The following is a 15,189-nucleotide window of genomic DNA, read 5'->3' as shown; positions in this document are numbered from 1 at the left end:
GCTGGAGCAACTATAACCTCATCTATATGTTGAGACAAGACTACAAATTAATTAGGACCTGAATTCTTAGAATTGCTTGTGAAATCAAACAAGAGAAGCAGGGGGTATGAGCTGCTTAATAAAGACCAATTCCCCTACTGAGGCAGCACTGTACAGTCACCTGACAAGACCAAGCATCTGAAGGACCCTTCTGAGAAAAGCAGCAGCAATAGAATGTTTTTGACAAAGCTCTAGAGTCATAAAAAGCAAAGAATTTATCAAAGATACAAATACAATGGTAATTTATCTACATAAAATCTGCACATCAGCTTCACTTTCAAAGCTTTGTGCAAAATAACAGGGCACAAAGAAACAGGTATGCCCACAGACCATTCTGAATTAGACTACTTTAGTTTGAGTAGCTCAATGAAATACTCTAATTAAGTTTAATAAAGAAATAAAATAATAATTAAAGAAATGAAATAATGAACTTCCATAGCTTAGTTTACTTTAAACAGCTGCCCTCTTATTAAGAGGGTGGAAACAGTAGGAAAAAATTAAACACTGACACAAAGTCAAGTATAGCTGTGATAAAATTCTATTAAAATAGTTAATCATCTACCAAAGTATTAGCTTGATATATTGCCACCATCCAGTATTAAAGGTGCTGATAATAACATGCACTTTTGGACTTGGCACTCTGTCTCTCATCACCACGTAAAGAAACTCATAATAAGCACAGTGTACTTTGGATTTCTGCAGGTCATAGAACACAGCAATGAAAGAATAACAATCCACTTCCATATTTTTATTTTGTACTGCTTTCCTCCAGAATGCAGTACAGTTTAAAATATTTATATGGAAAACTCCTATTTTTAATGTACCCAAAAAAAAAGCCAGCTTCCCACCTCCCACTTCCAGCTTCTATTTCTTCTCTGAATCATTCTCTCTAACAATTCTTCCTTTCATTGACAAGATGACTAGGTGGGGAGTCTGATAACAGAAGTTCCTTGATAAGCTAACAACGTGGTAAATAAGGGTTGAAGCAAGGGAAAATCCATAGAAAAGGCTGAGAAAGTTTATTTTGTTGTTTAGGGTTTTTTAAAGTGCTGTATAAAATACTAATCCAAAAGGTAAGGACAAAAAAGATGCGATTTGGATGATAAGAAATATTGTCAATGAGCAATTTAAAGAATTATAATAATGCCTTAGTAATAAGAAGGCTATGATCTTCTGGAAAGTTTGGAAAAGGGAGATAAGATTTAATGAGTTAAGAGTAAGAATAGTATGTTAATTTCTGTAAAAGATAAAGTTAAGGCCAGGATATTTATGGGTCTTAACTTTTAACTGTGGAGTAAGATTCCGTTCAGATGAAGGTAAGAGGAATACAAAATACTGCAAAACTAAGGGAAATGTCTAAAGCTGCAACAGACTTATTCCTGACTATCCAAAATGGAGAAAAGAGAAAATCTTTGGACAGCTGTTTAAAGAAGTCATTTACAGGAATATGTAACGAATTGAAACTGTCTGAAATCACATCACAAGCGAGCTACCAACAAGAACCCAGTCATAATATTTCAGTGCATTATCTGTGCAGTGAGAAATTAACATTATTTTCATCAAGGATTAAAAACTTCCAACCTGTAACCTGCTAATTATGTAATTATTTTTTTTTTTACACTCCAAAATGTTACTCTATTGTCATTTAGGATTTCCTTAGAAACATTCCCTGGAAAAATCCAAGAAATTGGGAAGGCTAACAAAATGTCTTGAAACAATGATTAGGAACTGGTAGGGGAAAAAAAGTTTACTGTCTGGATCTTCACAAATTCAACAGATTTTTTTCCTTGCAAAATTTAGAAACAGCTTTGTGAACCCTGAAGAACTGGAAACCTGGTGATGAAAGCCAGGAACACTGAAGACTGGGAAGGTGATTCTTTATTTGTCTCAGAAGGGAAGCAATGTACAATGATAGGCATATACTCAGAACACTTAAAGCTGGGAGAGCACCAACCTTTCCTGAATGTTTCTCTTGTAAGAGGCAAATGATGCATGAAAAGATGTATGATGCACATGAAAAATACATGGGGGGGAAAAAACAAACAGAAACAAAATCCTACATAGATGTCTGTGTGTATATATGCACATACAATGTGCAAAAAGTGTAATTTTTCTTAAGCATCATGTAGCTCAAGTAAAATTTTAATTATCCCTGTGGGGTACCACAGGGTAAAAAAAAAAAGGCACAAAACAAACCAACCAACAAAAAAAAAAAAACAAACCCACAAAAAACACCCAAACAGAAAACCCCACAGTTTTCTAAGAAAATAGCATAGCAATCCTGATTATTTGGCAAACAGTAACATCTTTCAGAATGATGACAAAGTGCACTAGTTCCCATGTGAAGACTAGTTCTCATTAGACCAAGACTTCCTTGAAAACCTTTATGACTTATTGCTAACATGCAATCCTATTGCCTTATGATAAGGTAAGTAGATAGGAATGGGGTTAACTCCCCATAATGGTCATACATTATTAGAGGTAATTCAGTGTCATATGCACTGTGTCTCAGAAAGGGAGGAAAAGGAAAGGAAATTACTAAAGTCTCCCTCTTCACCTGCTTTATTATAGACCAGGAAGAAGAAACCCCCCCAGAGGACGGGATGGTGGGAAAGTAAGACAAGAAGTCAAGTGTGCTGTGTAGGGGAGAACAGATGCTGACAAGCTGGGCTAATAGCCTTGTAAAAGATGCAGAAATAAGGACGGGTGAAGTTTTACATTCCTGGATTGTTGGTAAGACCTGAGGCATGGTCTCCACTTAAAAGGTTTTGCTGGCGTAACCGTATCATTTATAAGTGTGAAAAAAAATCCCACCCACATCACTACACCCTACTGTAAATGTAGGTCAAGCAGAAAAACAGCCTATTCAGAGACTGGGTTTACACTATACCAGTTTAATAGCTCTGGCAATTAAAGCTGTCTCTGCTGTGGGTATGTGGGAAGGAGATAGTACACATTACAAATCTTTTCATGTCTAGGTAAACTCTGTAGAAAACTGGAAGCATCAGTATGGTAAATTGCAAATACTGGGCTATCTCTGAAATTAGAAAGCCCAGCTCTTACCATTGTAGTTCTCAAGAGTCTGTAGATAAAGTCTTTTCCTATGGGACTTTTGCCTACACTGCAAATGGATATATCACGTACCAACTTGTGGCCCCTTTCTTGCAAGGCTAGTGTTTTGGCTTCCTCTCATTAAACTAAGATTCACTATCACTAAGGTCCTAAGATTCACTATATTCCTGCATATCACTTACTAATCAGCCTGCTTCTTTCAAAGACATCTCCTGAGACCAAATTTTCAGGGGGTGTGACCCATCTAACTTTCTTTGGCTGCCTTTGAAGCCATCCCAACTCTGCTGCCACTGAGCCCAGCAGAAGTCAGGAAATGAGAGCATATGGTAAATAGTTTAACTCACACCAGTTTGGCTTTCAATTTCAGCATGGTTTTTCAGTGTTTTGCATCTAGTAAGATGTTTTTTTAACTCAAAAGGCTCTGGTTCAAGATAGCAAATATAGTGAGTGCAGACAGATACCGCTGTACCAAAGGTTGCTGCTAAATAAAGCTGGGTGTGCCATAATACATATATATGACTGTCTAGTAATCTTTGTGACAGATGAAATCTGATCTCTGAAAAAAACCAATCTGTTAAGGCTTAAAGCTTGGTAGGTTTAAACCAAACCAACCACCATAACCAGTATTAGGTTTCTGAGCATACCCAGAGCCCTCAGCCTTCCAGCAGTCCTGTATTTACACACTAGCAGCTTATACCCAGTAGCAGACAATGAATTCCAACAATACACACTAAAGCCTGTTGTAAAGCCACTTGAAATAGCAGCTGTTGCCTCTATCAAGAAAATGTCTTTTCAAATGTTACCTTTTAATACTTCTTTTTTCTCTTGCTCCCTCTTTCATGGAGCCAGGGTGGATGCTATAAAAGAAATAAACACTGATGAGGGTGGAGTCATTCTCTAAAGAAACACAGCATAAACATCTTCCCCTTCCATTTACCTGATATTGACCACATACACCGTGTAATTCCAGTTCTGGAATGTACGATTTAGCTGAAAAAAAAGTAAGACAGTGATCACATGAATGGTGAGGTGCAAACAGGCCTCTTACTTGCCTGACAGAGTTAGAATTTCACCCTTCTCCCCTTCAACAAATCCCCTTCAGATTTTCAAAACAAAGAGAACACGCTCCAGTTTCAGTGAGGTGATTGCTTTATTAGATGTACAACTAGCAGTGACAGATGTGGGCTTTCTTGCATGTGGGCTTTTGCACAGTCTGCTAGGGATGAGTGACACCTTTCTAGATTCTTTGCTTAGGCATCTAAGTACCTCACCTGCCTACAGCTGATAAGAGAACAACCTTGGCAGGTGTGGATGGCTACATTTCTAGTTTGATGACTACAGCTGGCTTTCCTAGCTTCTGAAAGCCTCAGCATTTATAAAAGGAAAAATAATCAGCACATATTTATGACATATTTTCATGTAAGTAGTCAGTAAAAGGCTACTTACAGATTGTGTCAGTACCACTATGTGAACTGTCAAAATAACAGAGAGTATCTGTATTCAGACAAGAGGAATTTTCAGAGGCAGGAACTTCAAGAATTCTCCACCCAGAGGCCCCAGAAAGGAGCTTATGTCTGCTAAAATGGGATGGAAAACACAGGGGCTACTAGAAACCCCAATAATATGGTAGAAGACTTCCAAAGTAGAGAATATTAGGTTAAATCACAAAAGTGTGTTGCCTCAGGCAAATGAATACTGCCTGTTTTTTTGTTTGTTTGGGGATGCGTTTTGTGGTGGGTTTTTTGTTTGTTTGTTTTGATTTGGGGTTTTTTGATAGTTTTGTTTTTGGGTTTGGGTTTTTTTTATTACTTCTATCACAATGCAACTTCAAAACCACAAAAGTATTGGAGGAGAAAAATTTTGCTCTGCATATAGTGATGCTGGAACTTAAACATTTACCTCTTTCAGTCAACACTTCTGATTTCTGCATACTTTCCAAAATCTCAGCTAGTATCCACATTTCTTAAGAAGCTAGCTAGTATAGTGGAGACATTTTAAAATTGCATACTAGTAATACAAAGATCTTCAGATAATGCATAGTAGTCTAAGAATTTATTTGGATTTTTCCTTTCCAGATTGATTACATCAGTGAGGCAGATTCATATATCTAATTACACAGGAAAGAAAACTTTACTTACCCATTCTGCAACCACATCGTGTACTTTCGACACGGAGTTGGAGTTGGTACTAAAAACAGTTATAGATATCCTGTAGAATAGCCCACCTGTTCATTAAACACAGCATTATAATATTAGAAACTGAACAAATGTGCCTTTTTAATCCCACTCTTGCTGGTGTTTCACAAATTTGGTGTGCCCAAGCTCTGCACACTTGAACTCATTCTCACTAGTCCTGTTAAAACAGACCCCTTTGTATTTTTACAGACACTTGAAATGTGACACAAACTCACAAGGTACAGCTAAATAGTATTTTGCATATGCCTTTAATGTGGTGTATAAAAGCAAGATCATGAAAGTGTCATGAATTTAAAAAATAATCAATTACTGAAGTCTGTAACATGGAAAAATTCTGTTCTCAGCTACTGGACTTAAAACTGAGTGAGCTGATAATGCTCATCAGCTGAAAGTAATAAGATAACTGAGGACAGAATTAGCTGGTAGAAAGGATACTCAGCTCTTTTTTTTTTATTACAGCACAATCTTGGCTCTCAGGCTTGGTGATGGCCAGATAGTAGAAGAACTGACATGGCCATTACTGGCAGCTGAACAAACCATCTTTCAGTCACTAAATGTGTAACACTTGGCTTGGAGTGATTTTATATTCAGCAAAATTGTTTTGATAGAGCACTGGGTAAATATAGACTCTCCTTAAGCTCATGAGTTGGTAGGCACCATTACAAGATTTTACATCTAATAAATGTCATTAAATCATCTCATAGTTATGCTCTGTGTTAGTAGTCTATACTTTTCACAAGTCAGTTTTTGTTAAGATACTAAGAATTCTGGACACCCTAGTTGGATAAACTCTCCTAGGATGAGGGGGAGGTTTAAGAGCTTCTGAATTGATTCACTTGCATTATTGTGCACATGGCATTCTTGGTTCACAGCTGCTACCAAACAAAGTTATGTGTCTTCATCACAGATACATGCATTTATATCAATATTATGTTAATCTTACAGAGACACTACATTGGACAGAACAGGATGTGAAAACAATTTTACGGAAATCTCTTTCTGTCTCTTGATTAAAAAGGAACCTCTCTATCTGCATCTAAATAGAAGACCTTTTATTCTAAGCAGAACAAATGTCATCATTTTACAACTTCATAGACAATCATTTTACAATAGCTTGAAACAAAAGTAACTGGAAACAATATTAAACTGAGTATTTTCCAATTTAATTGTGCAGATCGGTTAGTATCCTATTCATGAACCGGCTTAAGTATTGTTCTTTCTTTTCATTAGGGAAGTGATAAAACGATCACTGAGATTAGTATGAAAATTCCTCCATGATAAAATACTGAATAATTCATTTCTTTCAGGAAGATGGGTTTACCAGTTACCCTTTTTGGCGAGTCATGATTAAATTTTAGATATGAGGAGAATGCTTGCTTTTTGATCACTTTTGTTATTCCCTTAACTCCACAGACATACAAATTCCATGTGCAGTGTAATTTGAAAGTGTACTTTAGTTTGTTGTGATTACTGTGACAATTTCAAGAAAACAAAACCAACAACAACAACAAATTAAGACTTCGGATGTAGAAAATTGGACTTTGGGCAAGTTAAAACACTTGCAAGACCTGGATCTCTGTTCATACATACATTCCATTCTTTATGTACGGTGTGCCTTTTTTATGTACTGTACAGACACAAATGTAGTGTGTGTTATATATAGTCTCAAGCATTGATATATAATCATATATATAATTATAACCTAATTCATGTAATTATGTGTATGGACAAAATCACCTTCATATAGGAATATGCAAAGTATTTTTAAAATCAAATAGTAACTACAAACTAGTCAACAGCTTCAAGGCCTCCACCAGATGGTGAACCTAAGTATGTTTTAATGAGGTGAAAAAAGAACAAGAACAAAGAACTAATCTACATTTTAAAACACTCTCAGGAGACTGCAGTGGTAGATAATGAAAACTAAAAATGATTCCTCACTCTCCAAATAAAACAGTGGAAATCCCACCTCAAAATGCTGAATAAAAATAAATATTTTTATGGGCAGAAAATTGATGAAAAGTAGCCAAAGATAATTTGAAAAAAGAACCTGGAAAAACAATTTTCCCCACACCCAGCACCAAACACAACAATACAATGATCAATGAAATACCAGCATTGTTTTCTTTTAATTCTGTTATGCAAATGATCCAAAAGTTTCTTCTGGAAAATCTTTGCTTTTTGAAAGTTAAATCCTCAAAAATATGTGAATGCTCTAAGTGAAATACACCCATACAACCTCAAACAATACAACGGCATAAAAATATGAAAAATACATGGTAACTCAATACATTATCCTCACAGTCTCATGAGAGCTGTCTTGGAGAAGTACACAAAAGTTAGAAATCAAATGTTAATGACATTCACTATCACTAAGAGGTTACAAATTCCCTTCTACTGTAATTAAATTACTATTCCAAAATCTTTTCATGTGCTAAATGGATCTATAGCTAAAGGATGAAAGCCAGCTACTTCTATATTTGGTCTACCAACTGAACATCTACTAGATAAGATGATCTGGGTTTTTTTCTACATCTGACTTAATGGCTTGACATACTGTAGTAGACCTCAGGTTGACATAGGCAGCCCAGCTCAGTGAGGGAGTGGCATACACAAGATAAAAAACTTGTAGAAGAGCTAGCATGTTGATCCACTGGTGGGTAAGGGATGATATTTTGGCTTGTCCCGGATGGTAAACTGATCAAGGAATGAACATGTGTGGAAACTGATGACTGATGGGACATTACAGAAGAAACTGGCATTTGGGACTGCGTGAGAGAGAGATGGATTGCTGTTGCAGGTGTCATCGAAGTATCCTTCAAGATAGTCTCTCTGTGATGAGTAATAACTTCACTATATGAAGATTGCAAATGTATTGCATCATTCATCACTGCAGTTCTTGACAACTCCAAAATAGAGGACAGACTTGTAAAATGTTCATTATCAGCATTTTCAAAATCTAAAGCTTGAGTACTAACAATATTCAGAGAAGATACTCCTCTGTTGTTGCTAAAAGATCCATACCCATCTGCTTCCACATCCAATATGGAAAGTGTCAATATGTTTGTTGATGTTGGAACAGCAAAATTCCTTATGTCTTCATTAGCACCAAGGATTTCTTGTTCTGTTGCCCAAAGAGAGTATCTCAGGCCGCCCCCTTTATTTTCAACAGAGTTCTGTCCTAAAACAGTTAAGTGACTTGGTGTTATAGTTGTTGGCAACCTTAACTCTTCTACATCCCACTCAGGAATCAGGCTTGAAGAAATTCTATCAAGATGGTTCTGAAAACTTTGTGGGAGCGGAGGTGTGGAGTAGCTATTAGGAGGTACACCGATGCTGAATTTTGAGTCTGAATGAAGAAAGTGCCTTAATTCCAAAGACAATGTCATTGGAAGGAAGTCAGAATTCATCAAACTGATATTTTTTAAAAAAGCACTTGTATCTATTTGAACTTTACTTCTTGCTTTATCAATAGTATCTGTCACAGTACCATTTCCTGAAAGACTTTGAGACTGTGATGATCCATGTGTTCTTGTACTGTTTACCAAACTCTTAACTGATGTATTGATTGAGAAAGCAGCTTGGCTATCTCTTGAACGTGAAGGCTGAGTTCCAGGATATGCAGTAACAAGATGCTGCTGATTGTTTACGAAGGTCATGTTGGTTTGACCACTTACTCTTTCAGTTCCAATTTGCATCTGCAAGCTATCAAATATCAATTTTTCTGTGGCGTTTCCAAGTCCATTATCAAAGGGACTTGCCTGTACCCATACGGAGGATTGACTCAAAGGGGCATCCAGGGAAGGGAAAGAAAAATCAAAATGAAGTTCAGTGTTGGAACGTACAGTTGGGTCTGAAAAGTTCATTGTTGACTGCAACTGTGAGACTGTCTTGCCATTACTTTCCAAAATTCCCCTTGAAATGTCTGCAATAAATGAGCTAAAGATTTGTGTTTCCAAAGCTGACACCTGACTAGAGAAATTAGTTTCTTCAGCCTTGTGACCTAATAATCTAATGGCAGTTGTTTGTTCAGAGGTACTGTCAGACTTAGCAGGTGAACTAAGGGGTGGCAATCTTTCTGTGGGGGAAGAAAGTCCTTTGTTAAATGAGAGCCACCAATTTTCTGATGGTTCCCCAGAAAACACTTGAGATACTTCTTTGAAATGATAGGAGACAGTCCAGAAATCTGCTGTTAAAGAAGGCAAAATATCTCCATATTTTGTTGGAAAATTCATGTAACCCGAGTCCCAGGAGCTGCCAATTCTATTCATGTTCCCTGGCTCTAGTATGGAAAAGGCTGACTCTTTGTTTTCATTATTATCATGAAATGAATGTAAATTGTTCTCCAGTACCCAACTTCTGAGGCTCTCACTTGGCTTTTGAATATGTAATGAATGTTTTAAATAATCAGACCAGTAATTGCTATTAGATATCAATCGGTTGTCCATTTCCAAGTGTATGTGAGTCAATGATTGTTGATTAACAGGCAGGGTTGTCACAACATGCTTCAGTGCAGAGTCTGCCCAGTCTGTTCCTACTAGAAGTGCTGACAATGTCAGTAGTTCTCCACTGTGTCCTAGGACTGAATTTGTCAGCTGGATGACAGGCATAGATTTAGTGAATGTCATTTTCATCTTTTGGAAAAAAGTTGTTGGGTTTGCATGTGGAGTCTCTGCAGAGGTTAAATTTGTAATGACTCCTGAGCGATGTTCCTTAATGTCTGTAGATTCACTAAACTGAAAGTCACTATTTGATGCTAACATAAAAGGACTTTTCCTATCAGCATTGCCTTCTACAAGTTCCAGATTAAAATTTTCAGGTGTGAAGTCTAACAAATCTAGCCTTTGTTGGAATGATGAGTCTGTAGGTGATATAGATAAGCTAGAATGTCTGTCTTGAATATCAAAGGTGACAGGATGATGAAATAGAGTCTCTCTCCACCAACGCATAGGCTCCAAGGTGTTGCTTATATGCATGAAATTCGTCGTGCTGCTATTGGAGGATGAAATCCACACAGTTTCTTTTTCCTGTTTGTAAGCAGCACTGCTGCTGCTAATGGAAGAATGGAATGCTGACTCAGAGTTGGAATGATCTAGCCCATCTGTCAAAGTCTGTGCTACCTTTGCATTAGGATGTGTGCTTTGAAAAAGAGGAACTGCTGCATTCACAGAAGGCTCTGTAACAGCAACTGCTGCATAAGACGTGCCATGAAATGAACTTCTGGAATCATTCAAAATATTTTCATTTGGTAAATGATTCATCACAGTATTATCTAGGTTAATTTTTTCTGTAAAAGCAGCCAAGGTATCATTGCTGAGCTCCTCAGAAGCAGCTGATGTGGACACAGTTGGAAGAAACAAGCTGTATGTGGTTTTTTTCTTTGGGTTCTCCTCTGCTGAGCTTTTACTGAAACGAAGAGGCCTTTGTTTCACTGGCCAAATAATTGGGGTTGAAATAATTCCTATGGTTTTGACCCCTTCTATCTTAGACTCTTGCTGCTTCTGTGGTTGTGAATGGAAGGATACAGGTGAATTTCTCTTCATTCTGAAGATAACTGTAGCAGGAAGTTTGAATTCCTGCAGGTCTGTGTGTAGTAAGCCACATAGTTAATGGATTAAAGAAAATATATGCAACCTAACTGTTCTGCTCTTGTTCTGAAAATCAACTTACCAAAGGTGGAAAATGATACCAGTTAGCTGAGTGAAAGTTTAATTTGCTTCTACTGTAAGTTAATTTGGCTTATTTTTCTTAGTGTTTCTACTTTCTCTTGGGAGTTTCAAAGCCAAAGAAGGGACATAATTGTCTAGTTTTTATCCGTACTAACATCAATAAAGCACTCTCTTCCTTCTGCAGTTATAAAAATCAACATTAACTGCACATGGTGAATACAGATCCACAAAAAGAAAAAAACCCCACAATTTGAAAGAAATTTTGAATATTTTCTTCTTACTTTTACAGTTTAGTAAATCCAAACAGGCTGAAATCAGATAAAGTCTTTCACATTGTCTACTGTACAGCCTGACTGCCAATGTACAAGAAATAATCTGCCAAGAGAAAAAAAAGTATTCTAAGAATTTCAAGTCCCACAGTAACTCCTGATGCTTTTTGGAAAAAAAATAAATAAATTTAGGAATAAAAATGCCAAAAATGCACCAAAAAAATCCTCAGAGTCTAATTTACATTTTGTGGAGCACATAGAAAAAATAGATCTGTACAAAAAATATCTTCGAGCCTCAGATGAAAACTGCAGAAATTTATCTCTGTATTGTTTAATGGTTAACAGCTATCTTTAACAAACTAATAAATACTTCATCAGTGTCACACAAAATGATGCTCTCTAGGAGACAGTGATATCACAGAATTTGAGAAAATCTTAAAAGAAATCCCTGCTTTTTTTCCTGTGCTAATAATAGGCTCACTTACTACCTTATTTTTCCCCTTAATCTTTCTAAATGAAAAGTAAACGTTATCTGATACTGTCAACATTTTCCCTAGTAAAGTCTGATCCAGCTCTTCTTGAAGTCAGTGGAAAGATTCCTGTTGACTCAGTGGAAGTGGCTTTGCTCCATAGGAATGGTTCCACTTGGCTCCTGTGCGTGACTAGTGAGGAACAGACAATTCTAGCATACTACCACCCTGGCTACACAACCAAGAGCTCCACAGTGCTTCATAATGCAGCCTTATGACATTTAAATCACAACACAGAGTAGTAACAACTATACGATCATGGCCATGGTTCTTCTCAGACCCTTTTAAAACAATCCTTCCCACCTCCCTCATTGTTTGCATGGGTGACACAAACTTGGTCCCTTTTGTGTGAGACCCAGTTAAAGGTAATAAAACTAGCCAAGTTTGGTTTGTGTTCCTATTTACACTATTCTTACATGGTCCAGTGAAGCTACTCTTGATGTTTTTTTCAGTGTAAATGAAATCAGAACTGAGACATGACCCTTGACATTATGATAATAGGAAGAAAAACACCTTGAAATACAATCAATCGGCTCTAGACACAGTACAAGGAAAAATGTAACACAGGATTTCTTACCATTGTTTGGCTTATCGTTTCTGTTAGTATCAGGCATGTTAGTGGTGACAGTGGGTGGTGTAGGAGTAGTAGCATTTACAGTAGCTGGTAATAAAGATGAGAAAGAGGTGAACTTGAATGAAATATGAATGTTAATAAGGTAAGACAAAATGGGAACAACGCATGACAATGTAAAATGAAACCATCTGCACACAATGCCATAAATGCCAAATAAACACATTCTTTTTCCTGCACAAAGTGATGAATGAATATGAACCGAGATCCCAACCACGCGATCTTCACTTTCACTGACTTCAGCAGGAGTTTTGCCAGTGTAAGGTTTGCAAGATCAGTCCTGTACTGCTTTCATAAACTGAAAATCCTCTCATGAGAACTTCAAACATCTATGTAAAGACCAGAAAATAGATCTTCTAAGATGTATGCATTGAGAGCATTGCATGTGAGAAGAGTAATTATCCCTACTCAGAGACTGAAGACAACAAATGTGAAACTAAAACAAACGCCCATGTAAGGATCCAGTTAACTCCACTGAAGTCTGTACAATGAAGAAAATTGAAATCAGACTTGGAATACTTTAGAATGGAATACATGTTCTGAAAGCTTCATGTAGGATCTCAGCTGTACTGTTCCCACTGACACTAACAGGAAACACTTCATAGAATCCTGGCAAGTGTTTCCCAGGAAAACCAGACAGAGCACTTTGCAAAATCAGAGTGAGAAGACAAAACTGCATATTTCCCCCCGAGTGGATTGGGAGGGTGTACATGCTCAAGGTATTCAAAGATCACACCACTAAATTTTCAAATAATAATTTGGAAAATCATTTAATTTTGTCTAGTAACTCGCAAGGAATGAAAATCCACTCACTGACGGATTCTTTTTTCCTGATAATTCTTTTTAAAATCTGAAGGTTGATGAAGCGTAACCTCACAATGCTACAAGGCTTTTATAGATTTTTGACCAAGAACCAAACTGGAAATGTTAAGCAATCATATTTTAAGCAAGAAACACCACTTTTGATATTTTTTCTGAGATTGTTTTAGCTTATCTGCTGATTCTGAAAGTCTCAGGAAGCAGGTTCATGTTCAGATTTCATCAACTAAGAAACTCAGGGATAATGAAAGATGAATTAGACACTGCAGTAAACAGGTTCTAACTGGGAAAGTGGGTATATAAAATGATACTCTGTAATATAACAAAAGATCGTCTTCCATGAACCTTCAGGACTATACTATCTGGGAAAGAAATTATAAGGCTTCTTACTGATTATGTCTTTCAGTCAATGCTGTTAAAGGAGGCATCTTCCAACGAATGAAAATACTCGCTATGCATAATGAAGAAAACAGCTCTTTCATCAGACTGCAGTGACATAATCTGGCACTCACAAACTTTGTTACTGCTGCATTACACACAACAAACAATGGAATCCAAACTGGCCTCTCAGTTTAAAATAGGTCTGCAGTGATGAGAGAAATACACAGACACCTTCTTACGATTTTTCATTACTTTGACAGTAAAGAGGATGGTGATGAACAGGGTAAATTTGATCTGCCACATCCAAAGTAACAAACAGAACAACAGATACTTTACCAAACAATTTTCAGGGAAGGAAAGAGTTTTACCTTTGTCAAAGTACTCATAGTCTTTTATCAAAGATGTAGTGGTCTAAGAAGTTAAGAGAGGCAAGTTTGAAAGGTAGCATCTTTTATTAGAGGCAATATCTTCTACTAGACAAGTTAACAAAGCTGGAAAAAAGCATGAGGCTTTTAGAAAAGCAGGCTTGTTTTGATGAAGGTGTGTCCATTTCTACAGCCCTATTAGCTGACCCAATGAAAGATATTCTCTCTCCTTTCACACTATGCCATTTTGACAGAGGAAAATGCTCAGAATTCTTCCAAGAGAATACACAAAGTTCTTTATATAGTGGCTCTATTACCTTTTACATAGAAAAAGACTAAATAATTGTTGCTGTCACATTTACCTAAGGTATTCAAATAGTAGTATTTAGATCATATTGTGCTTTCTGAATATGATGCCTGAAAGTTAGTGTTTGAAATCTGATTATGGACATACCTGGCATCTCACTTTCCATGTGGAAATCAGTACAATATGCTCCAAGAACCTGAGCCAGATTTACCTCAGGCAAAGATTGACATAGATATCTTACTGGCTTCCCAAGCAGAATGCATTTTGATTTTTAAGCTACCTGTAAATGTCCATTTTGAAAGAGTTCTGAAACTTCCTCCTACTCTTTTGTATATTATTCTTTCCTGTCACCTTCTTCCATCATTCAGTCTGTGAAAAGGGTTAGAAGGCTAGACATCGTTTTTAGTGCAGCTGCTGCAGTGATTGAAGTTTGACATAGGATGCCACCTCATTAGCAGGTGTTCATGAAGGTATTGTGAAATGAGTTGATGTTCACATTGAGCTCTTTCATAGAATTTCAGCCTCTAAGCAAAGCAGAAAGACTTAACTGTCCTTGTATGGCAAATGATTTACGTGGCACAGAAAATAGGGTTCACCAATTCTCTGAATTCAACTAAGCTGACTTTTAAAGACACCCAATGGATCCTTCTACATGACAATTTTTAGGCTATTAAGCCACCACCAAGTACTGTAAGCAGTCTCTCATTAACTAATAGCTGCTGGATATTGCAGTTCGATGTTAAATTTTTAGCTGCTAATCTCAAATTACCTTGCCTCAAAATAGCTTACTGGGGGGAAAGAAAAAGAATGCTAGTAGATTATTTACATCTGCCCATTTATTATTTACAGATATAGTAATTTCTTATCCTGGTTAATATTTTACTGTCAAAATGTGCAGGAGGAAAAGAGATG

The 15,189-nt window shown here is 36.8% G+C and overlaps 1 protein-coding gene across 1 annotated transcript in view; it reads right to left on the bottom strand.

Annotated features, from left to right (window-relative positions):
• ADGRG6 (adhesion G protein-coupled receptor G6) overlaps positions 1-15,189 on the bottom strand; it is a 114,810-nt gene that overhangs the window by 41,074 nt on the left and 58,547 nt on the right. Inside the window, exons 6-9 of the mRNA XM_054162664.1 lie at positions 12,352-12,435; positions 5,250-5,335; positions 4,049-4,101; positions 3,915-3,968 (exon numbers count right to left, since the gene is read on the bottom strand). Coding sequence (XP_054018639.1) covers positions 3,915-3,968; positions 4,049-4,101; positions 5,250-5,335; positions 12,352-12,435 — 277 coding nt within the window. The remainder of the gene's footprint in view (positions 1-3,914; positions 3,969-4,048; positions 4,102-5,249; positions 5,336-12,351; positions 12,436-15,189) is intronic.

Source organism: Dryobates pubescens, chromosome 6 (genome assembly GCF_014839835.1).
Source record: "Dryobates pubescens isolate bDryPub1 chromosome 6, bDryPub1.pri, whole genome shotgun sequence".
Taxonomy (NCBI): Eukaryota; Metazoa; Chordata; class Aves; order Piciformes; family Picidae; genus Dryobates; species Dryobates pubescens.
This window is presented reverse-complemented; position numbering and strand designations above follow the sequence as displayed.